At 51.8% G+C, this 23,198-nt stretch overlaps 2 protein-coding genes across 2 annotated transcripts; both read left to right on the top strand.

Annotated features, from left to right (window-relative positions):
• The first annotated feature begins 251 nt into the window (after window positions 1-251).
• Window positions 252-2,218, top strand: SST (somatostatin). Its single transcript, XM_054039999.1, has 2 exons — window positions 252-482; window positions 1,724-2,218. The coding sequence occupies exons 1-2, from the start codon at window positions 345-347 to the stop codon at window positions 1,934-1,936; spliced, it is 351 nt and encodes a 116-aa protein (XP_053895974.1). The 5' UTR covers window positions 252-344; the 3' UTR covers window positions 1,937-2,218.
• Window positions 2,219-17,042: 14,824 nt separating this feature from the next.
• LOC128843779 (cytoskeleton-associated protein 5-like) lies at window positions 17,043-21,302 on the top strand. Its single transcript, XM_054040882.1, has one exon. The coding sequence runs from the start codon at window positions 17,088-17,090 to the stop codon at window positions 21,300-21,302; it is 4,215 nt and encodes a 1,404-aa protein (XP_053896857.1). The 5' UTR covers window positions 17,043-17,087.
• The last annotated feature ends 1,896 nt before the right edge of the window (window positions 21,303-23,198 follow it).

The raw sequence follows: 23,198 nt of genomic DNA, 5'->3' as shown, positions 1-23,198 counted from the left end.
AGAGTTACTTTGGAGACGCAGATGTTCCTTGGGAAAGCCCCCCTTTCTCCCCCCGGCCCCCGGTACAACGAGGCCCGCTCCGAACCAGTTTGGCAGAGGGAAGGAAGCGCCTTGTGTCAGCGCCAGCACCTGGGGTGATTGATCTGCGCGCCTAATGGTGCGTAAAAGTGGTGGTTAGGTTTGGCGAGGGGGGCGCCTCCGCCTTGACGTCAGGAGATGGGTTTAAAAAGGGGGTCGGGCGCGGAGGAGATCCCAGAAGCAGCCACCGCCTGAGAAGTGGAGACACTGAGCGGCACCCCGGCCCCTCCCGTTCGTTGTCTGACTTGCTGGCGCAGGTCGGAAAGATGCTGTCCTGCCGTCTCCAGTGCGCCCTAGCCCTGCTCTCCGTCGCCTTGGCGGTGAGTAGCGTCTCCGCGGCGCCCTCGGACCCGAGACTCCGGCAGTTCCTGCAGAAGTCACTGGCTGCGGCAGCGGGCAAACAGGTAAGTCCCCCCACCCCACCCCGCATCTTCTCCCGGAGTGTGCCGCAGGGATCCGAGCGAGCTGCGGGCTGGTTCGTACCAGGTTCTCTCCCGGCTGGGTCGGGCATGGCTCTGCAGCGCGTTGGCTTGGGCTGCTGCCGGGGCGGGGTGAGTTTCTCAGGGGCAGCAGGTCCATGCACAGGTGCGTTTCACCTGCACGGAAGCGAGAGGAGGGTTTTTCCGGGCTGCTTTGACACGAAACCAGCCAGCAGGAGCGCAGGGAGTTAACACGCACCCGCCTGCACTTTTCAAACGGAATCTAGCGGGGGGCGGGGGGCAATCCAGCTGTGCCCAGAGCTCCCTCCAGCTGGGTCGCAGCCCCAGGAGCGGATGGGCCAGGGTCGTTCCGCGGGAACCGTCCTGAGGCTGGTTAGGGACAGGTGCACGGGGCAGCCCGGGGCTAGCGTTCCCATTAGGCGTTTCAAAGGAACGCAGGGTTAATGTGGCCCTGTCAAGAAAGCGGTTACGCCTCCAGCCGGACTAGGGGAGAACTCTCCAGGGTGCTAGGGAGAAACCCGGGGGAAGGGGTCGCTCCCAGGTGGCGGTGGTGGGATTTCTCCAGGGTGCTGAAACCAGCCCCACTGCCAAAGCCTCCAGCTCCGGGCGCGGGTTCCAGGGCTGGAGCTAGCCAAGGCGCACGGGGGTGGCTGGATGTGTGTGTTAGCTCCCGGGGAACAACGAGATAGCGGATAGGTCCCATCCACCCGACGGGGACCAGGCGTCTCCGGGTGCATCTGCCTCGATCCACCGCTTTCTATGCGTGTCTGGAGAGAGACCTGACAGTGACCTTTGATCAGCGATGTTCCAGTCACCCCCTCCCGCCCCGCGAGTTGCGGGGTTACAAACCGGGGAAGCCCAGCCCGTCTCGGGGCTTTGGTAGACTAGAGGAGAATTCAGGGAGAATAAGAAAAGCTGAGGGGGTTGGGGGTGGGGGTTCTTCTCAGCCTTCTGTACCCGTGTAACACGGCCCCGCTCCACACTGGGTGTCTCTGCTGGGGGGCGCTGGGTTGACGCTCTCCTGGCCCAGGCTGGGTTGATATGCAAACCGCTGCAGCTGCCCGGGTGGGTTGGAGCTGGCTTTGGAGAGATGGGCCTTGCACTCTGTGATGCTCTGGGGATGGGAGCAATGCTGCCAGGCAGATAACCGAGCTGCGCCCAGCTTTTCACGGTCTCTCTCTCTCTCCCCCCCCCCCCCCCCCAAGGAACTGGCGAAGTACTTTTTGGCAGAATTGCTCTCAGAACCCAACCAGCCGGAAAATGAAGCCCTGGAGCCCGAGGACCTGTCCCGAGGCGCAGAGCAGGATGAAGTGAGGCTGGAGTTGGAGCGATCGGCTAACCCCAACCCCGCCTTGGCGCCCCGAGAACGCAAAGCCGGCTGCAAGAATTTCTTCTGGAAAACGTTCACATCCTGTTAGCTTTCCAAGCCAGCCGCCGCCCCGCCAAGCCTGGTCCCCCCATCCCCAGCAAGACCTTCACGACAGGAGCCGAAGACTGTAAATATACAATCCACGGTTATGGTGAAATTTAAACAACCACCGAAATAATTGCGTTGATTTCCACTTGTTTTAATAAAACTTTCCGTTCGATTGTACCTGAGTTGTGATTTCTGACTAGTTCTTTCTGACAGGCGCTCTGCAGTCCTCCCCCATGTACGACTTTTAGTTCTTTGTCGCAATAAAGTTTAAGTTTCAAATGGTGCCGCTTAGAGTTGTTGGTTTACTGGGGGGAAAAAACCCACAAAGTCTCCTCTTTGAGATCGGCTTTCCCTTTAACAGCCCCTCCCTTGGAGGGCAGCCACAGACAACCACAGTGCAGAAAAAAACGTGTTATAACACAGCCCTTCAAATTGTGGGTCTTTTGCTTTACTCTCTACATGGCGTATAGGGACAGGTAGCTATCTTCCAGAACGGAGGGTGAGTTGAATTTCGCACCGCAAAACCTATAGGTTGACCTTTCAAAGCAGTCTAGGGGATTTAGACACCTGTCCGGGAATGTGTGTCTAAACCCCGTGACTACTTTGAAAATTGAAACCGTGCATTGTAACAAGACGCCCTGGCTTTACTCGTGAGTAGCAATGTGCCTGGATGAGTTACACCCACAGCATCGCAAATAAGCACCAGTAAAACCTTTCTACCACACTAGGGTGCAATTTAGTTATGCAACATTGTTAACTAAACACTTTGGAATATTTTCGGAGAGTTGGGGGGGGGGGTGTTAGTTTTTGCATCTCTATAAAGCCAAACTGTTGAACCTAACTGCATCAGCCTCAAAAGAAGAGAAAATGTCTTAGTAAATAGCAGATCCCTTTAGCATGAGTTACAGTTGCTTTTCTGTATATGGCATGTCTGGATGGTGGTACGGGTCACTATTTCATGATAATACCAGGAGTAGGAAGAAGTGACCTCTTTAAATGGAAAGGAGATTGGGTGCATCTCCAGTGAGATAAAGTCTCCCCCCCCCCCCAGTCTTGATGGCTTGTGAGATCTTGAGGCACAAGCCAGTTCCTGATTCACGACTGAATATTAGTCCTGCATTTGAGAGCACTGTACCTTTGAGGACAAATTGCACCCTCGGGGAAAGGACAAAACACATCCCTATAGCATAGCACCTGATTCTTTAAAAATTGCTGGCTGACTGAAAGCTGCTTTCTTGACACCTTAAATGACGGCTTCTTGGAGCAGCTAGTCCTGGAACCCACAAGGACAGAGGCAATTCTTGATTTAGTCCTAAGTGGAGCACGGGATCTGGTCCAAGAGGTGAATATAACTGGACCGCTTGGTAATAGTGACCATAATATAACTAAATTTAACATTCCTCCGGTGGGGAAAACACCACAGCAGCCCAACACTGTAGCATTTAATTTCAGAAAGGAGGACTACACAAACATGCAGAAGTTAGAGGAAACAGAAATTAAAAGGTACAGCGCAACAAGTGAAATCCTTGCAAGCTGCATGAAAACGTTTTAAAGACACCCAGAATAGAGGCTCAACTGAAATGTATCCCCCAAATTAAACAACATAGTACGAGAACCGAAAAAAAGTGCCACCATGGCAAAACAACTAAGGAGAAGAAGCAGTGAGAGGCAAAAAGGCATCCTTTAAAAAAGGGAAGTTAAATCCTAGTGAGGAAAATAGAAAGGAGCATAAACGCTGGCACGTGAAGTATAAAAATATAATTCGGAAGGCCAAAAAAGAATTTGAAGAACAGCTAGCCAAAGACTCAAAAAGTAATAGCAAATTTTTATTTAAATACATCAAAAGCAGGAAGCCTGTTAAACAACCACTGGGGCACTGGGTGATTGAGTTGCTAAAGGAGCACTCAAGGACGATAAGGCCATTGCGGAGAAACTAAATGAATTCTTTGCATCAGTTTTCATGGCTGAGGATGTGAGGGAGATTCCCAAACCTGAGCCATTCTACTTAAGTGACAAATGTGAGGGACTGTCTCAGATTGAGGTGTCATTAGAGGATGTTTTGGAACAAATTGATAAACTAAACAGTAATAAGTCACCAGGACCAGATGGTATCACCCAAGAGTTCTGAAGGAACTCAAATGTGAAATTGCAGGACTACTAACTGTACTTTGTAACCTATCATTTAAATCTTCTTCAGTACCAAATGACTGGTGGATAGCTAATGTGATGCCAATTTTGAAAAAGGGCTCCAGAGGTGATCCCAGCAATTACAGGCAGGTAAGCCTGACTTCAGTACCGGGCAAACTGGTTGAAACTATAGTAAAGAACAGAATTGTCAGACACATAGATGAACATAAATTTGTTGGGGAAATGTCAATGTGGCTTTTGTAAAGGGAAATCATGCCTCACCAATCTACTAGAATTCTTTGAGAGGGTCAACAAGCATGTGGACGAGGGGGGTCCCGTGGATATAGTGCATTTGGACTTTCAGAAAGCCTTTTACCAGGTCCCTCACTAAAGGCTCTTAAGCAGTCATGGGACTCAGTAAGCAGTCATGGGACAAGAGGGAAGATCTTCTCATGGATCAGTAATTGGTTAAAAGACAGGAAATGAAGGGTAGGAATAAATGGTCAGGTTTTACAATGGAAAGAGGTAAATAGTGGTGCCCCTCCCCCGGGTCTGTACTGGGCCCAGTCTTATTCTATATATTCACAAAGGATCTGGAAAAAGGGGTAAAAAAGTGAGATGGCAACATTTGCAGATGATGCAAAATTACTCAAGATAGTTAAGTCCCTGGCAGACTTTAAAGAGTTATAAAGGGATCTCACAAAACTGGGTGACTGGACAACAAAATGGCAGATGAAATTCAATGTTGATAAATGCAAAGTAATGCACAGTGCAAAACATAGTCCCAACTATACATCCAAAATGATGGGGTCTAAATTAGCTGTTACCACTCAAGAAAGATTTTGGAGTCATTGTGGATAGTTCTCTGAAAACATCCACTCAATGTGCAGTGGCAGTCAAAAAAGCGAACAGAATGTTGGGAATCATTAAGAAAGGGAATCATGTTGCCTCTATATAAATCCAGGGTACGCCCACATCTTGAATACTGCGTGCAGATGTGGTCGCCCCATCTCAAAAAAAGATATAATTGAATTGCAAAAGATTCAGAAAAGGGCGACAAAAATTATTAGGGGGATGGAACAACTTCCATGTGAGAAGAGATTAATAAGATTGGGACTTTTCAGCTTGGAAAAGAGACAACTAAGGATGGATATGATAGAGATCTATAAAATCATGACTGGTCTGGAGAAAGTAAATAAGGAAGTGTTATTTACTCCTCATAACACAAGAACTAGGGGTCACCAAATGAAATTAATGGGCAGCAGGTTCAAAACAACCAAAAGGAAGTATTTCTTCACACAACGCACAGTGAACCTGTGGAACTCCTTGCCAGAGGATGTTGTGAAGGCCAAGCCTACAACAGGGTTAAAAAAAGAACTAGATAAATTCATGGAGGATAGGTCCATCAATGGCTATTAGCCAGGATGGGCAGGGATGGTGTCCCTAGCCTCTGTTTGCCAGAAGCTGGGAATGGGTGACTGGGGACGGATCACATGACGATGACCTGTTCTGTTCATTCCCTCTGGGGCACCTGGCACTGGCCACTGTTGGAAGACAGGATACTGGGCTAAATGGACCTTTGGTCTGACCCAGTATGGCCCGTTCTTATTGGCAGAATGGAATTTGGAATGGAAGACCCAGTGGAGATGGATTAATGGGTGGGGTGCAGTTATCTGGTCTAATGTGTAAGTTTTCACCTTTTTTTCCAGTTTACACATGTACACACCACACAGGTGGTCTCTATCTAGCTCATCCTGTGTGTGTGCATATGTACTACAGCAACCTTGATAGCCAAATCCTGCCCTGTCACAACTGAGTGGTCACGGGGGTTGCATGTCAAAATGTGATTCTTTCTTTCTTCAGGTCTGTGAAGTGAAATAGCATGTGATAAAGATTTTAGATCATTTGGAAGCCTGGGAAACAAAGCTTGACTTGATGGTTAAAGTAAACTTCCAGCCTTCCAGTTTAATCCCTCGTGTTGCTAACAGCCACCTAAAGACATGCCGTTTGAGTTTCAGGACATACACCAGATCTTTTGAATAAATGTATGGCTTCCAAAGAACCAGGGCATAATTCTGTTCTTTTTCACCAGCCCTGACTCAAGAATCCATGTTTGATTTTGGATAACACAATAGCGTTGCAAAATTTGTCCTCGCATATGACTTGTGTAGGAAAGCGATCATTTAAACATCTGAGTTTTAAGCATGGGTGTTCCAAATCCTAGAGCAGATCTCCCTTGAAATGGACTTTGACAGCTCTATGATATTTGCCAGTTGGTAGAAGTGTTACTTGCTACGTGTTGGGCCTTTGAACCAGTCAGAGTGCATTTCTGAAGGATGAGCTGAGCCTTGGAATGCAGGGAGACCCCACTTATAGATCCTGATTCAGCCAAGCCCTTCAGCACATGCTCAACTTTAAGTACATGCCCAAGTGCTTTGCTGACTCGGGGCCAATACGAAGTGATTGTGGCAAATTTTTGGCTTGAAGGGAGTGATTTTCAATTGGCACTGAGGTACCCAAGGGCAGCGTCTCCACCGCTGGAATTGCCATTTGGCAGATTGTGATGCCTTGGCAACAAAACTGGGGCTTTCATTTCACTTAATGGCATGTTATTACATCCCAGTTCATCAGGTGTGAAATCCTGCAGCCCTTGCTGACTAGTTGGTGTTACAGGAGCACTCACCTGAGACCAGGGTCCCAGCTGCGCTCGGCATTGTGCACAGACACAGTCACAGACAGTCCCAACTCAGTAAAAACGTACAACCTAAACAGACCAAGTCTGGGAAGCGAAGCAGGCACGGAGGGGTGATGTGGCTTGCCTAGGCAGGCAAGACGCTGAATCAGGATTAGAACACAGGCCGCATGACTCCCACACCTGGCTTCCATTCATTCTTCCTCAAGCAGAAATCAGATTGACTATAGTGAGAGCTGGGCTGAGCGGCGATTGAGGGCCCCGTACTCACCCTCTGGGGTGCAGGGATGGCAGTCTGCACCCTCCAAATGGGAGAATTCATTGCTTTGATATGATCGCCTACAACTCACGCCTCCCAACTCCACCGAAGTCCTGAAGTTTGGGGTTCCAGTCCCGTGCCTTTGCTGGGGAAGAGAGGAGCTGTCAGGCACTGGGGTTGGGAAGCTGGCTAAGGTCCCCCCTCCACCTCCACCACAAAATCAGGGGGAAAGAAGAAGTTAACATTGCCTGACGCAGCGTGGCAGGGGACGAATGGTTCCAGGGGCGAAAGGGTTTGTCTTTCCAATAGACCCACACTGCCAGGGAGCTCAAGCGCTATTGTGAAGGCGTAAGCCACTGTACCGATGATGCTGTGACCTGTAATGAATCCCCTGAGCTCAGCAGGGATCCTGGAGGTTCAGGGGAGGCAAAGCCCAGCCCCCAAGGTGAGAATTCCTAGGACACTATCGGGTTTTCTCTCCCGCTTCCTTACAAGAAACATGGACCAGATGTAGAAGGTCCCAGTTCAATTCCCTGCTTTGCCCCAGAATCCCTACAGGACCTTGGGTGATTCTCTGAGTCTCCCTGCCTCAGTTTCCCCATCCATAAGATGGGACTAATCAATATTTTCCTACCTCCCTGGGCTGGTATGAGGATGAATGCATTAAAGTCTGAGAGGTGCTCAGCTAATATGGTGATGAGGACCAATTAATTATATAAAATAGATGGGGAGAGAATGGGTTCATTGGCTGCAGGAACTGGCCGCCCAGGTGGACGCCACTGTATTCCCCAACGGAAGGGGGGCGTCTTCAGCAGCAGAATCTCCACCTTCTGGCTGGTCACCAGTATCTCAATAGAAACTCTAAACAGCTTCTGGAAACAAGCTGATGAGACAGCCGGAGCTACAGGAATTTAAAGGAGACAGAGACGCATCAGGCCCAGGTAGTCTCATTCTCGGCGCCTATATTTCATGGTATATGAATGGATGGCTACGCCCCTGTATTTTCTGTATTGGTCACCGTGCGGGCCCAGTGCTTTTCGAGGCAGGGTCACGTTGCTGATCACTGGAGTGAAGCCGTTGCAAATAATGCTATGGCGGATCCCCAAGCAGAGCCACATGGTACGATTCAGCTGCAGCAACCCAAGCTTCATGGACGCTGCTGGCTTCATAGCGTAGTGGGGTCTGCACAGCCTCAGAAATACATTCTCGAGGAGGCACGTTTAGGGTTCCTTGTCTCAGAGAGACAGATGCAACAGTTCAGGGCAACTGTACCTGTATTCCCCATCTGTGGGACACCAAGGGTTGGCTTTTGGCTCCTCAGCCATCACCTCTATTGCATGGAGACTCCCATCTCTTGCCTTCCTGACTGGGGGTCTTCCAGGCTGCACAGTTCCCTGCCTACCCTGTGATATCCCCAGCAAGCCAGACTGCCCAAACAGGCCAGTGTCTACACTTTGCTTTCTCTTCGAAGGCTGTGACCTGCGTGATTGTCAGCAGTTATATGTCTAAGCAAGCACATTTCTTTTTAAAGTGAAAGCATTACAGAGAAAACCTATTACAACAATAAAAAACCTTACACGCATGCTAATCAGCTTACCAGAGATCACCCCCCAAACTCCCAGGGCTCTGGCAGGAGTCAGTCCGCCAAACCCCAGCCCGGGGCTTTCTGTGTTTACAAGTTCATATACAGCCTCAGCTCAGACCTAGCACCTGCATGAATAGTTCGGTCTTTCCTCTATACCGCTTGGGTCTTTGATCTTGGCCTCCTGGGACAGGCAATCAGCAGACAATGGTTCCCTTCTCAGGGCGTAGCTTCCAAAGGCTGAAGTTTTGCATAATCAGAAGTGGGGGATTCGCATTCACCTCCCCCAGAGATTCCCCAGGCAAAACACTTGACACTGTCCTAAAAGTCCATTCTTGTCCGGCCCACTGTTCAGTACAGTCCTTCCAAGTTCATAACACTGCCCAGGGTTCACATCCCAGCCGCCCCGCCACTAGCGAGAGGTTGCATACAATCCCGGCCCATGACAATACATAAACCGGTCATTTACTACAGTGGACCCAGAACATACTTAAACCAAATTCAATGTGGTCTCCCAAGGTTCCTGCAGGAAATTGCCAGGAAATCACTGCCACCAGATCACTTCACTCAGCTCACGGTGCACAGGACTGCTGACGATTTTGCAACAAGATTCCTCGGCCTATTTATTATTCTATGTGGACTGTTTTTTCGTATGACAATCCCTATTGCGCTAGGCACAGTACAAACACAAAGTAAGAGAGAACCTCTGCCCTCAACAGCTTTCATTCTAAATGCAGAACTAGGAAGGTTTATCATCCCATTTCACGGATGGGGAGCAGAGACCCCAAGAGGTTAACAGACTGGCCCAACATTACACAGAGACTTTGTGAGAGAGCCAGGAATTGAACCCAAAGCTCCTGAATGCCAGTCCACCGCCTTAACTATAAGACAAATCTTTATGTGACGCTACTGTCATAGTTTTTATGGCTCTTTGCACTGTGCATACTTTTGTCTGCTGTGCAAAGTGCTTTGGGTTGAGTCTGGTCACCTCTTCAACCTAGCTAGCTAATTTAGGAACATTTCCTGCAAGGGGCCGGTTTGCACGAATAAGCCCTATTTAATGAGAGTAAGATTTGCAGAATCAGGTCATAAGAACATAAGAACGGCCAGACTGGGTCAGACCAAAGGTCCATCTAGCCCAGTATCCTGTCTTCCGACAGTGGCCAATGCCAGGTGCCCCAGAGGGAATGAACAGAACAGGGAATCATCAAGTGATCCATCCCCAGTCGCCCATTCCCAGCTTCTGGCAAACAGAGGCTAAAGACACCGTCCCTGCCCAGCCTGGTCCCTAATCCAATATCTATGTACACACAGGAGAAGTCTGAGATGTTGTCTGGCAAGTCTGAGCATGCAGCAGGATGGCGGGGTGAGGGATAACGGTTTGGTTCGTCAATCTACAAACGATTGATTGTCACTTTAACCTGCTCTCTGCTGCAGCTAATGTTACTGGCAGTAGCGGGAACGAGTCCCTGGGTGTGTATTCATAGCAGTGACTTATTTGAGACACTGGCGGGAAATGTCTATGAAGGTCTGGAAGCTGTAGCCTGAAGTATGATCTATAGGGAAAATCCACAGGCGGGTGGATTGGGCCTGGAAAAAGAAAGTTACTGATGTTTTTTTCCAAGGTGCTGAGCACTGATGACTCCCATTAACGTCAGTGGCCCTGAAAACCAGGCCACGGATTTTTGGATGCAAGGAGCAAACTGGTTCGAGGGGGAGTTTTGCCAGGCGCTGTATGCTAGACTGCGCCAGACAGTTTGCAAATATCCCAGCTCTGTGCTATAATAAAGGCATGTTGGCGTCAAATGTAAAGTGTGGCTGTACTCGGAAAAGTGACTGCCACCGTCGTACTCCACACGCCTTCTGCCTGCTGTGAATTCAGACTCAGCTCAGCTGCCTTCGCTGAATAAATTACGTCTCCGCTGCTTTGTACCTCAGTTAGCCCGGCCGAACTAAGAGGGCGGGAGCTGGATTCTATCCAATCCTGCACGTCCCAAACAGTCATTACCAAGTATCAGGTCAGTCGCACCGTGCGCCCCCAGACCCATAAACCCCTGGGCCCCTGGATTCTAAGGTCACTCCCAATTTTCTTAGTTTCATTTCTTGCACTCCCCACATCCGCTTCCAAATAAAGCATAACCTGCCTTGAACTTTCTTTGGCTTTTTCCATAGTCATAAGAAGACAAGAAGCCCCAGGAGAAGCCCTGGTCTTTTCCACACCCAAGGAAATCATTTCTGTGCCAGGACATGGCTGTGCCTTGTGGATGGCCAAAAGTTATAGAGCAGAGGGCCACTTCTGCCAGTCAGCATGGCCCAGAGGTGAATCAGACTCTCATGCGTGGAATAGAGTATTCAGAACAGAGCAAGGGCCCCGATTCTTGGGTTCAGCCATCCGAGGCTTGTAGCAGGTGACTCTATGGCACCTTTCCACTTCCCTGGATCCTGGGGGCTCCCCATGTAAATTACAGCAACCTGAGGGCTGCTCTAAGCTACAGGCACGTGCAGCGGTATCCCTGCTGCTCAGTCCTGTGTGGTATTCTTCCTTCACCAAGGAGCTTTGGGGGGCTCGATCCTGCAGGGTTCTCGGTGCCTCCTGCCAGGAGTGGAGCACTTCATGGAGCTGGAGTCTGCAAGGTGCTGAGCGCCTCCTGGGAAGGGTTGTGCCCCCTCAGCCCATCCACAGGAGCTGAGGCACACAGGGCCTATCAGAACCAGCCCCAAAGAGGCATGTTGCAAGAGGCATTTAACAGCAGGACTCAGCCCTAGTTCTCCTAGAATAAAGCAGGAGGGCATGTGATTGGTGGAGGGGAAAGTTATGCACAAGCAGTAAAAGGACTTGCACTTACTTTCCCATCCCAACACACTTCAGATTCTCTGAGAGCTTTTCACTCAGCCAGAATAATGCAACGCCCTTAACCAACGCTGTCGAGAGAAAAAAACCTATGAATCACTTATTACCCCATGACAAATGCTAAATGCCATTTCCTAGAATAAAGTTATTTAGAATCATTTATTTGGACAGAGATAGTGGCTTCCTTGGAGCGATTTTTAGACTCGAGATCAAGGGGCATTTTGTGCGTCAGTCATTCATGGAACAGGATATTGACATGCAGATTCCAAACGGGAGGGCTGTGCTTAGACCTAGCCGACACTTTCTTGTGTGCACAGAACTCAGACCTGCCCGTGCATTGCACCATAGGTCAGTGGGTGAACGGATCCACCTGTGTATCGTTTTCCTTGGTCCTGCGGCTGATTCAGCTGACGAAACGCATTTGACTAGGGTCCCTTCTGAAATGAGGGACTCAAAGAGAACAAAGGCACCGACACGAGGGTAGATTAGATTGTGATTCGGGGCCACTGCATTCACTGGATCCCCAGGGCAGCTGGGTCCTCACTGCAACTTCAGCACTGTTGTGACCTGGGCCTCTTTTGTCTACGTCCTCCTTTGTGCATTAGCATCACGGAGTGGAGCACCAGCCCGAGACTGAGGTGGAAGACCCAGCAGAGGAAGCGCAAAAGCACAGCATTAGGAGATGTACACCCGACTGTCTGTATTGTGATAGCACCTTTAGGCAACCAATCAGCTCAGGGCTCCGTTGTGCTTGGCATTGCACAGAGCCGCAGATGGCGAGACAGTCCCCGCCCCAAGACAAAGGGTTGGAGACAGGGATGATGATCACACCCATTGCACAGAAAGGAGCTGAGACCCAGATAACTCGCCCAGGGTCCCCCAGTTGGTTGGGGTGGGGTAGCTGGCATAGTGGGGTGAGGATGTGGCGGTGGCTGCAGAGGCCAAAGGTCACTTTCCAGTTTGGAAGGCAGGGCTCTGGACTGCAGGAGCCAGGCCGCAGTGAGCGGCATGGTCTGGCTGCGGTACTGTTAGAGAGCTGGGTCAGGTTTGATGAAAATCACCGTAATTGGTACCTAAATGCCTTATTGAGAAGAACAGCACAGAGTCTGCCGCAGAGCTAGGAACTCAGCCTGGGTGTCCTGACTTCCAGATCACGGACGTAAGCACGGGACCATCCTTCCTCTCCTGACTGCAGCTGCCCCTGGGGAGGAGCGCAAAGAGAGAGAGGGTGAAAAGAATCTTCCCCTTTCTATGCCCAGGTGCTGCCCTGTTGCAGCTGTTACGATCCCGGAAGGCAAGGACCAGGGGCATTTGGCACCACCGGCTGCACTGGGCTTCTAAAATGTGTCTTACGTAAGGAGGGGTAGATTGCGATAAGGCAAGCTGTAGATGTAAGACAAAGGCTCTGAAGGGACTTCGTCACGTCTTGGGATGGAAAACTGAAGAAACACATGGAAAGAGGACAAGATAATTGACATAAAACTCTGTAAAAAGAAGAACAGGAGTACTTGTGGCACCTTAGAGACTAACAAATTTATTAGAGCATAAGCTTTCATGGACTACAGCCCACTTCTTCGGATGCATATAGCAGCCCTCATATAGCTCCCGGATCAGGTGGAGGAAGGTCTCTGGCATCCCAAACTCCTGTAGAGTGTCGAAGATGTGATGGTGGGGGATGGACCCGAAGGCGTTGGCCAGGTCGAGCCACGCTATCGAGCACTGCCTCCGCGTTCTCCTGGTCGTCTGGATGACGGTCTGGAGAAGGAAGTTGTGCTCGTAGCACCCCTCCGATGGCATGAAGCCCTTCTGGGCAGCGCTGATGGCTCCCCCGGTCGTCGCCCACTCCGTGATCCTAGCTGCCAGGCAGCTGGCGTACAGTTTGTACATGGTGGAGCAGAGGGAGATGGGTCTCCAGTTGCTGGGGTCGTCCCGCTCGCCCTTCTTGGGAATCAGGACGGTCATGGCCTTCTTCCAGGAGGTGGGGGATCGGCCGAAGCGCTTGCACAAGTTAAAGATGTTGGAGAGCAGGAGGCAGCCGGGGTCCCGCTTCTTGAGGAGGCTGTAGGGGATGCTGTCTTTTCCGGGTGCAGTATTCTTGGTTCTGGAGAGCCTGGCCGTCACCTCTTTAGGGGTGAAGTCGGCCTCCAGGCCGTCCGCGTCGGGAATGCGGGGCAGGGGGCGGAGCATTCTATATGCATCCGAAGAAGTGGGCTGTAGTCCATGAAAGCTTATGCTCTAATAAATTTGTTAGTCTCTAAGGTGCCACAAGTACTCCTGTTCTTCTTTTTGCGGATACAGACTAACACGGCTGTTACTCTGAAATAAAACTCTGTGTGTGTGTGTGTGTGTGTGTGTGTGTGTGTGTGTGTGTGTGTGTTTGTTTTTCCTGGCACCAGGAAAGGGAACAGACCATTTAGACTGTAACTTTCGTGGGCCAGGGACTGTTTTAGCACAGTGGGCCCTGACCAAGGCCTGAGCCTTTAAGCTCTACTGCTACATAGTTATTCATGTCAGATCATGTCAGACCTCAAGCAATAATTCAGATTGGGAGCCACCAACAGGAGCTCACCTGTGATAGTTCAGTGGCCCCTTCAGGGAAGGCGGGTCCTCAAGCTGAGTGCACACATGGCAAAGGGCACTAGCCTAAGAACAGAGGCCAAGGATTAAATGAGCCACTGAGACTTCCTCGGGGGCAGGACGGGGACAGAGGGGAGAAGTTTGTGCTGTAGGTATTGTGTGGCTGCACAGAGGAGGCCAGGGCAGGTGGGCAGTGTGCGGATGCTCACGTGGACTAGATTCACTAATGAGATAGATACGGGGCACAGATGCTGGTTATGATCCAGCCGTTTTTGGTTATCGGCAGGAGTACTTCGGGCCAGGTCATGAAAGTCTGGTTTGCTTTGTTAATATCCCGGGTAATGGCAAAGGTGACTAGCTGAGTAAGTGCTTAGTAAAAGCTGAGTACGGGTTTTAAATTCTGGTTGGTTGCATATCTCCAGCACCTGCCTGCCAAAGGGCCTCTTGGGAGCTTCACAACAAACACGGGCACGGCTCTGCTGCAGTCATCGCCGTTACATCAGCTTTGGCACAAGGGAGACGAAAGTCAGGACCCACCAACCGCACAGAATTAAACACAGAGAGTCTACAAGCTCACCCCGGGTGACAAGCAGACAATTAAATCCCCTCCAGAACAAAAGATAAAAACGAAGGTGCTGCTCTGTCATAAAACAGGGCTTGGAACCGGATTTCCAGGGTTGTTCCTTGGTCCATCTCAGACTCAAGGCGAACAGACATTCTTCCTAGGACTGGGGTCCTATGGAGGCAGCATTTTGAAGATGGGATTTTCAGATGAATAGAGGTAAGTGCAAAGTATTGTTCCTCTAGAGCAATAGAGGACTACTCAGTAATGATTGTTAATTGGTAATGATCACTTTCCCGTCTTTCTCCAGTTTAAACACAGATGGTTTTTGTCCATCTGCTGCTGCTTTTGAATTGACCATCCCCATCACCCTCCCTGAGGCCTATCTGTTTTCTTTAGGCCAGGGACAAGCAGTCATGCTCGAGTCCCCTTTCTGATTCCTTTCAGTTCTGTGTTCTCTACCCACTGCCACTTTCCCTCCATGGCAACATACATAAACAATCCTGTTCAGGCCCAGGAGGGTGTGCACCTCACTTTGACATTGCACCACTAAGATTGCTTTCGTTGCAATTGCAACATCCTAGGAACACAGTGAAGGGTGGCATTAGCCTTCCCCACCCCCACTCCGTTTGTACATGATCCTAATGGGTGATCCCTGACAAAGCCCTGGCTGGGATGATTTAGTTGGGGATTGGTCCTGCTTTGAGCAGGGGGTGGGACTAGATGACCTCCTGAGGTCCCTTCCAACCCTGACATTCTATGATTCTATGATCCCAGCTTATTTTTACAGGGGAAGATGACAATCCCACAAGGTCCCTGTAAAAAACTATGCCTTGGAGAGAAATTCCTTCCCAACCCCAAAGAGGCAGCATTGTCTAGCAGACTAAGCACAGAACAGAGAGCCAGGAATTCCCGCATTTTATTCCTGCTTCTGTGCCTGGTTCACTATGGGCATTACAAAGTTAGGTCGATGTAAGCGCCTTGCATCAACCTAGTTGTGCCTGTGTCTACACTCAAATCTGTCTCCCCCCAGTGTAAGCTCGCCATGATGCCGACATAGTAACGCCACCTCCCCGAGCGGCACTGAGCCATGGTCAGTAGATGTAGACAATGAGCATGGATGTAGACAATGAGTTAGCTATGTCGACCTAACAGTCCTCCAGCAGCTAACCCACAATGCCCCTCACTGACTGCTCTGGTCATAATTGTGAACTCCACTGCTTAGGGGTCATGGAAACTGGAAGCCCCCCCCCCACACACACACCTTTAAAACCCCATGAATTTTTGAAAAGCCTTTTCCTGATTGTTCATCTTGGCAGGCACCTAGCAGCTCTCCATTGCTGTGTGCAACTGCCCTCAATTAGCCGGAGAGAGTCTCTCAAGGGCTAATCGGTCTCTCTCTGATCTGACCGACTTTAACTGTGTGCGTCTTATAGAATCATAGAAAAGTCAGGCTGGAAGGAACCTCAAGAAGTCATCCAGTCCATCCCCTTTTTCACCAAGGCAGGACCAACTAAGCCCCCACGACCATCCCTTACAGGTGTTTGTCTAACTTGTTCATAAAAACCTCCAATGATGGCGTAGCTGGGTTGTCGAGGTGGTGTCTCCTTGTGGTTTTTCTGGGCACAACTCACCCCATTGCGAGTGCATCATCCCTCACAGATTTGGGGTTGTGCCATAGCTGGAAAGCTACGGGGCACCCTAAAATCCTACCCCTTCTAGGGGGGGTCTGAGTCAAAAAACAAACAAACCGGGAAACGGTGAACTTCAGAACCAGGCTGATCTGCAGGTGCGTCAGGAGGACCTACGCTCATCTGCTCTGGGCTTGTCCCTGGTTAGCTAGTTAGTCCCTTTCTGTCAGTTTCCCTGGGCCTTGTCAACCCAGACCACCAAATTGTGTGCTCCGACAGTGCGCTGTCCTAGGATCTCAGGGAGAACCAGGCTTCCCTTGTCAAGGAAGTAGCATAATTCTGCTTTTCTTCCAGGTCAGCCCTCTCTATGGGGATTCCACAGCCTCCCTAGGTCACCGGTTCCAGGACTTCATTACCCTATAGTTAGAAAGCTTTTCCTAATTTCTAACCTAAATCTCCCTTGCTGCGAACTAAGCTGATTCTTCCTAATCTTACCTCAGTAGACATGGAGCAGGGTTGATCACCATCCTCTTTAGAACAGTTTCTTACCTATTTGAAGACTGTTACCACGTCCCCCCACCCTTGGCCTTCTCTTCTCGGGACTAAACATGGGTGGATGACGTCACAATGACCTGCAGTCGTCAGACCCAAGGCAGTGAGCTCATCAGGGCTCACAAGCAGGAGCGGCAGATGGTCACCAGGAATCCGACGCTGCTGCTGGAACATCAGCAGCTCCTCCAGCGGCTGCAGGGGGCAAGGACATCAGAAAGACCCTCTGCAGCTCTTGTCACCCAGCCGGGTCACCCACCTAGGAACCGATGGTGCAGGAGGTTCTGGCGCCCAAAGTAAACAAAGGTCGGCACCAAGCAACATGTTTGAATTTGAGCTCTCAGAAGAATCATGCGAGGAAGTGGCGGCAGCTGTCCTTCCAGCCTCCTGCATCCAGCAGCTGGCCAGCAGCAACTGGAAGGAAAGGTTTTCCGGCATGGAGGCATTTCAGAAGGCTGTGGAAGAAATAGAGAAGAACGACATGCCCTGTCAGGCCCTGGTGAGGCTGCTGGAGAAGGATCGTGGCTGGGAGGAAACCAAACTGCCGGTGATGCAGAAAAAGCTTCACATCATCACCCTGATCGCCCAGAAGGGAAACTTTTCCAGAACGTCAGCTCAGGTCGTCTTGGCCGGCCTGGTGGGGAAGGTGGGCGATGTGATCTACAGCAGCGACGCCAAAGGAGCCCTGACAGCGATCGCAGAGGCCTGTGCGTTGCCGTGGACAGCCGGCAAAGTCACAACATTGGCTTTCTCGCAGACCCAGCCCAGGACCCAGGCAGAAGCCCTGAACTGGCTGGCGAACGCCATTACAGAGTTCGGCTTCACTGGGATGGAGGTGAAGGCCTTGGTCAGTACCATAAAGGCTGCCCTGGCTGCTGGTCACCCGGATGTACGGGCCTCTGCCTTTGTCCTGCTGGGGACCATTTCTCTGTACGTGGGCACCCCTCTGAGAGCGTTCTTCGAGGGCGAGACGCTGCCCCTTCTCTCCCAGATTGATGCCGAGCTGGAGAAGATGAAAGGGCAGAGCCCTCCTGCTCCCACCCGGGGCAACTCCAAGCACTGTAGGGGGAGTGGGGATGAGGGGAAGGGAGGGGACCCCCAGGACCAGGGCAGGACTGAGGCTGTGGATATCAGCGACAGGATCACCTCAGCGCTGGTGTCGAAGCTGCGGGACAAGAGCTGGAGGATCCGGAAGGAGGGGCTGGACGAGGTGGCGGGTATCCTCAGCGATGCCAGCCTCATCCAGCCGAATGTGGGAGGCCTCCCAGCTGCCCTGAGGGCTTGTCTCCAGGAGCCCAACACAATCCTGGTGCAGCAGACCCTGAGAATCCTCCAGCGACTGGCCACCGCCGTGGGCCCGAGCATCAAGCAGCACGTGAGGGAGCTGGGCGTCCCCCTGGTCGCCATCTTCAGGGACAGCAAGAGCAACGTGCGAGCCTCGGCCCTCATGGCCGTGAATGCCTGGGCCGAGCAGATCGGCACGAAGGACTGGCTGGAGGGGGAGGACTCTCCCGAAGAGCTGAGAGAGGAAAACCCTTTCCAAAGGCAAGAGCTGCTGGGCTGGCTGGCTGAGAAGCTGCCTGCTCTCCGTTCTGCCCCCTCAGATCTGCTGCGGGGTGTACCTCACCTCTACGCCTGCCTGGGAGATTGCAATGGCGACGTGCGGAAGGCGGCCCAGGAAGCCCTGCCCTTCTTCTTGATGCACCTCGGATTTGAGGAGATGGCCGACGCCGCTCGCCAACTGAAGCCGACTACCAAGGACCACGTAGTGGCCATGCTGGAGACAGCCAAAGCCAACCCTTCGGACAAGCCCACTGTTCCTGCTAAGTTGCCTTCCAGGTTGCCAAGGGTCACAGCCATCCCGGCCTTCGCTTCAGCCTCAGCCACATCCCACCCGGCATCAGCCTTTTCTTCCCCAGCCCCTGCCGGAGACTCAGTGTCCAGCAGCGCCCTGGAGCGGAAGCCTGGACTCAAAGAAGCCACATTAGGAGCGGCCGCCCTGAAAGTCAAAGGCTTACCAGAGGGGGGGAAGGTGCAAATAAAGGCCAGCCTGAAGGACGGTGGCAACAAGCTGGGTCCTATTTTTATCACCGTCCCCAAAGGGAAAGAGCAGAGGGCAAAGGACGAGAGAGGGCGGAAGGTGCTGAGATGGAACTTCACTGCCCCCAGCAACAAGTACGCAGAGCAGCTGAAGGCTCAGATGTGCAGCTGTGTGTCCCACTGGCTGCAGGAGGAGATGTTTCACTCCAACTTCCAGCACCACATCAAAGCGTTGGCCATCCTGGTCAAGCACTTGGAGAGGGAGAAGGACGGCCTTCTCAGCTGCCTGGACCTGATCCTGAAGTGGCTTACCCTGCGGTTCTTTGACAACAACACCTGGGTGCTGACGAAGAGCCTGGAGTATCTCAAGCTGCTGTTCTCCTTGCTGAGCCGGGAGAGATACCAGCTGACAGAGCACGAGGCAGCATCTTTCCTCCCTTACCTGCTCATGAAGATGGGGGAGACCAAAGAGGTTCTCCTCAGGGAGGTGCATGCTGTTTTGAAGAGCGTCTGCTTGGTCTATCCAGCCAGGAAGATGTTCAGCTTCATCATGGAAGGAGCCAGGTCCAAGAACGCCAAGCAGCAGGCAGAATGCCTCGCTGAGCTGGGATATTTAGTCAAAGCCTACGGCCTGGAAGTGTGCCAGCCGAGCCCTGGCAAAGCCTTCAAGGTGATATCTGCCTTCATCGGAGACCAGAACAACGCCATCTGCAGTGCTGCCTTAAACATCATTGTGACCGCTCACCAGGTGCATGGGGAAGGGGTGCTCAAGCTAATTGGGACTCTTCCAGAGAAACACATGAGGATGCTAGAAGAGAGCATGGAACAGGCAGCCAACAGGCCAGCTGCTTCTCCGGCCAAACAGGCCACGGAGAGACCGCCACATGCGCTGAGTGCAAGTGCTAATGACAGCATGGGATCAGCGGAGGACACGCCCTCCAAACCCAGTCACGCCCACAGCACGGGAGCAGACATGGAGACGGGGCAGGCGGCTCCCCAGGCATTCCAGCTGGACGTAGAGGAGCCCGAGAATGTGCATGACTCTCTCCAGGGCAAGAGTCCCAAACTGGATGGCACCACTCAGCCAGGTGCAATCCCTGAACCCCAGCCCCATGCTGTCTCCCCGCACCCTAATGGCATGCACAGCAACGTTGCCTCCACCATCAACTTCATCATCCACCACGTGGCCAGTGGCGACGTCGACACCATCATCCAGGCTCTGGCGCAGATCGATGAGATCCTGAAGCAGGAGGACAAGGCGGAAGCCATGTCTGGCCACATCAACCAGTTCCTCATAGCCACTTTGCGGCAGCTCCGGTACATCCACAGGCTGCAGGTGGGGGAGGAGAAACTGGGGAAGGACCAAGTAATTCAGCTGTACGGCTGCATCATTCGCAACATGATGCTGCTGTTCCAGACGGAGAGCCTGGCCCGGGAGGCCTCCACGGGGGTGTTGAAGGACCTGCTCCACAGTCTCATCACCTTGATGCTGGATTCTCTGGTGGAGGACCTGGAAGAAGGGCAAGAGGTCATCCAGTCCATCAATCTCCTAATGAAAAAGGTGCTGGAGCAGTCTGACCAGACCCGAATCTTTAGTGCCTTGCTCGCCCTGCTCCAGGATAGCCTGACGGCTGCAGCCGGCCCACCCAAGTTCCCCGAGCTGGTGGCCAAGTGTCTGTGGAGAATCACGCAGCTTCTCCCTCGAACAATCAGCACCGTCAACCTGGACCAGATTCTACTGGACATCCACCTCTTCATGAAGGCGCTCCCCCAAGAGAAACTGAGGCAATGCACAAGCCAGTTCCCCCAGATAGCTCTGAAAACTCTACTGCACTCCCTGAGCAGGCTGACAGGGCCTGAGATCCTGGACCACCTCCCCATGATAGAGAACAAGGGGGAGTCGGAGCTGGAGGCTCACCTGAGCCGGGCGACGAGGCTCTCCACCAGGCAGGCTGCCAACGAGACAAATACGGATGCCAGCCAGGGGGTCTCTCATGCGGCCGACCAGGCTGCAATGGGCAAAGTCAATGACATGTTAGCAGACATCTTTAAGAAGATTGGCTCCAAGGAGAACGCTAGGGAGGGTCTGGAGGAGCTGTATGAATACAAGAAGAAATGCCCCGATGCGGACTTGGAGCCTTTCCTGGAAAACGTCTCCCTCCTCTTCCGCAGCTACGTAAAGCACGGCCTGGCAGTGATGGGCATGGAGCGAGAGGGCAAACAGCACCTTCTGCCTGGCACAGGGATTCCCCTTCAGACTCCGGCTCCCCCTCCCACTAGGACAGCCTCCTCCCCAGGAGAGCATACAAATGGGGATGAAGTGGGGCCATCTCTCTGCCTAGACAGGCTAAGGCGTCGATGTAGCGGCACAAAATCCTGCAGCCAGCTCCCCCACCCCCGGCGACCTTCAAAGCCCGAAGACCCCCTGGCCCATGTCTCCCCGGACAAGCAGAGCAGCAAACTCCCCCGGTATGTGAAGATCCAGGAGCCGAACTAGTAACCCGGACCTGGCATCCTGCTGAGTGTTTCTCCACTGGCATCGGCGCCAGCCAGCCCTTTTCTTCCTCTTCCCCATCAGCCACCACACATGATGGGAACACACAATAAAAAGACAAATATAGAGCGGTCGCCAGTGAATGGCTCGTGGGCTGGGGGCAGCTGTCACCGACTCAACTAGAAGTCTTCCTTGTTTAGAGTGGCCTCATTTAGGCCTTCAGTTAAGCGTGGATTTAGGTGGGGAGGTAGGAAGGAGACAGTAAGTAGGAGAGCTGGGGGCACACAGCAGTAAGGAACGAGGGGGGGATGCTGGTCTCAGGACACCAGGGCTTTTCCCCCCCCACAACACGAGCAGATTCTAACAGTTGCTCTGACTTGCCGATTTCTTGTTTATTTTTTTATGACTGTCAATGGCAGGAGCGGATAGCACCAGCACGGAGATTAGCGGAGGATAGCCATCACAATCGGGTACATCCCTAGAGAGACAGACCAAGCTGTAATTGACAGGGCAACTTGAAAGGAACTTCCCCTATAGGCGAGGCTGCTCCATAACTGCGTTCTAGGGGGAGGTTCCGGATGGACCTGTGAAGCTGCTGGGAGTGGTTACTGATTTCTAGTCTCTTGAGAAGCTCTCAAGAAGGTTCCAGGCAAAATGCTGCCCTGATTTACGTGGCCCTGCAGAATTTCATTTGCCATTGGGTTGTGCGGGCAGAGAGTCAGGGCTGGACTGGGCTTTGTGAGTCCGCCCTATCAGAGGCACCGTGTCAATCTACTCCTTGACCATGGTTGTGGTCCAGCCAACAACAGTCCTTCCCCGTACTTCCAGTCCTTACAACCATGGCCAGATTTAGGGGCGAGTGACCCAGGCGACCATCTGGGGTGCCGGGCTTGGTGGGGTGTTTGTTAGTAACAAACGGGAAAATAGAACATTTAAAGTAACTTGTTTCAGGGATTCCCTGTATGGATTCATTTTCACTAACCTCCTAGAATGTTCTGGACCTTTATAGAGTCTCATGGAACCTTCCATGGAACTACATTTTCCTTGGACCTCCTAGATGTTGTCAGCCAGACCCTCGCAGGTCTATAAGGGTCAGGGTGTCACCAGTCAGTCAGTGAGATATAAATACAGATTTACAGATCCTAGCGTGCAAATTTATCGCCTTAGATGACAGGGATAAATCACGCATGCAAATCGTATGTCAAAGTTGTGAAATGGGCTACAAATGCATAAAAAATAAGGTATTCAAAAGTTTAACAAATAGGGGGGGTGTTCCGAAGATGCTCCTCGCCTGGGGCGCCATTTGGTCTAGGGCCGACCCTGCTTACAACACAGGATGAGATGGGCCACTGCTCTGGTTCAGTGTGGCTATCATCCTGGAGATCTCATGCAGGTGGGAGGTGCCCGCCTGATGAACTTGTAGACTTGGTCTCTGTGGCCACAGAGAAGCCAGTAAACATTTCCCCTACCCTGTCCTGGAGGGACCACAACAGCGGATGTTCAGTCTCTATTGCCCACTCAATCCATTGGCTCCTTACCAAAGTTGCCACCAGAGATCCTAAGAAGTATCATGAACTTGCCACCGGGCCTTTTTTATTGTCTGCCTTGTGCTGTTATTATATTGCAATAGGGCCTAGAGGCCCCAACCTAGATCAGGGTCTCATTGTGTTTGGTGCTGTCCCAAAGAGTCTAGATAGAGAAGACAAAGGAGGGACAGTTACTGCTATTTCCACAGAGAGGTGCTGAAGCGCAGAGAGTAAACGCCTAACATAGTCTGTGGCGGAGCCAGGAACTGAAGCCAGCTCTCTCAAATTCCAGCCCCGTGCCTGAACAAGACCATTTCCCCCCCCCTTTCCATGCCGAGGGGTGAACTGTTGATTTAAATCAGCAGCAAGGAGT

The sequence above is a fragment of the Malaclemys terrapin genome, chromosome 9 (assembly GCF_027887155.1).
Source record: "Malaclemys terrapin pileata isolate rMalTer1 chromosome 9, rMalTer1.hap1, whole genome shotgun sequence".
Classification (NCBI taxonomy): domain Eukaryota; kingdom Metazoa; phylum Chordata; order Testudines; family Emydidae; genus Malaclemys; species Malaclemys terrapin.
Note: the sequence above shows the minus strand (reverse complement) of the source record. Positions and strands in the feature narration are given on the sequence as shown.

What these genes read in the sequence shown, in the direction of transcription:
- SST (XM_054039999.1), top strand. Translation starts at nt 345, where the DNA reads ATGCTGTCCTGCCGTCTCCAGTGCGCCCTAGCCCTGCTCTCCGTCGCC. An exon ending in CTGCGGCAGCGGGCAAACAG is followed by an intron (nt 483 to 1,723) that starts GTAAGTCCCCCC and finishes CCCCCCCCCAAG; the next exon opens with GAACTGGCGAAGTACTTTTT.
- LOC128843779 (XM_054040882.1), top strand. Translation starts at nt 17,088, where the DNA reads ATGTTTGAATTTGAGCTCTCAGAAGAATCATGCGAGGAAGTGGCGGCA.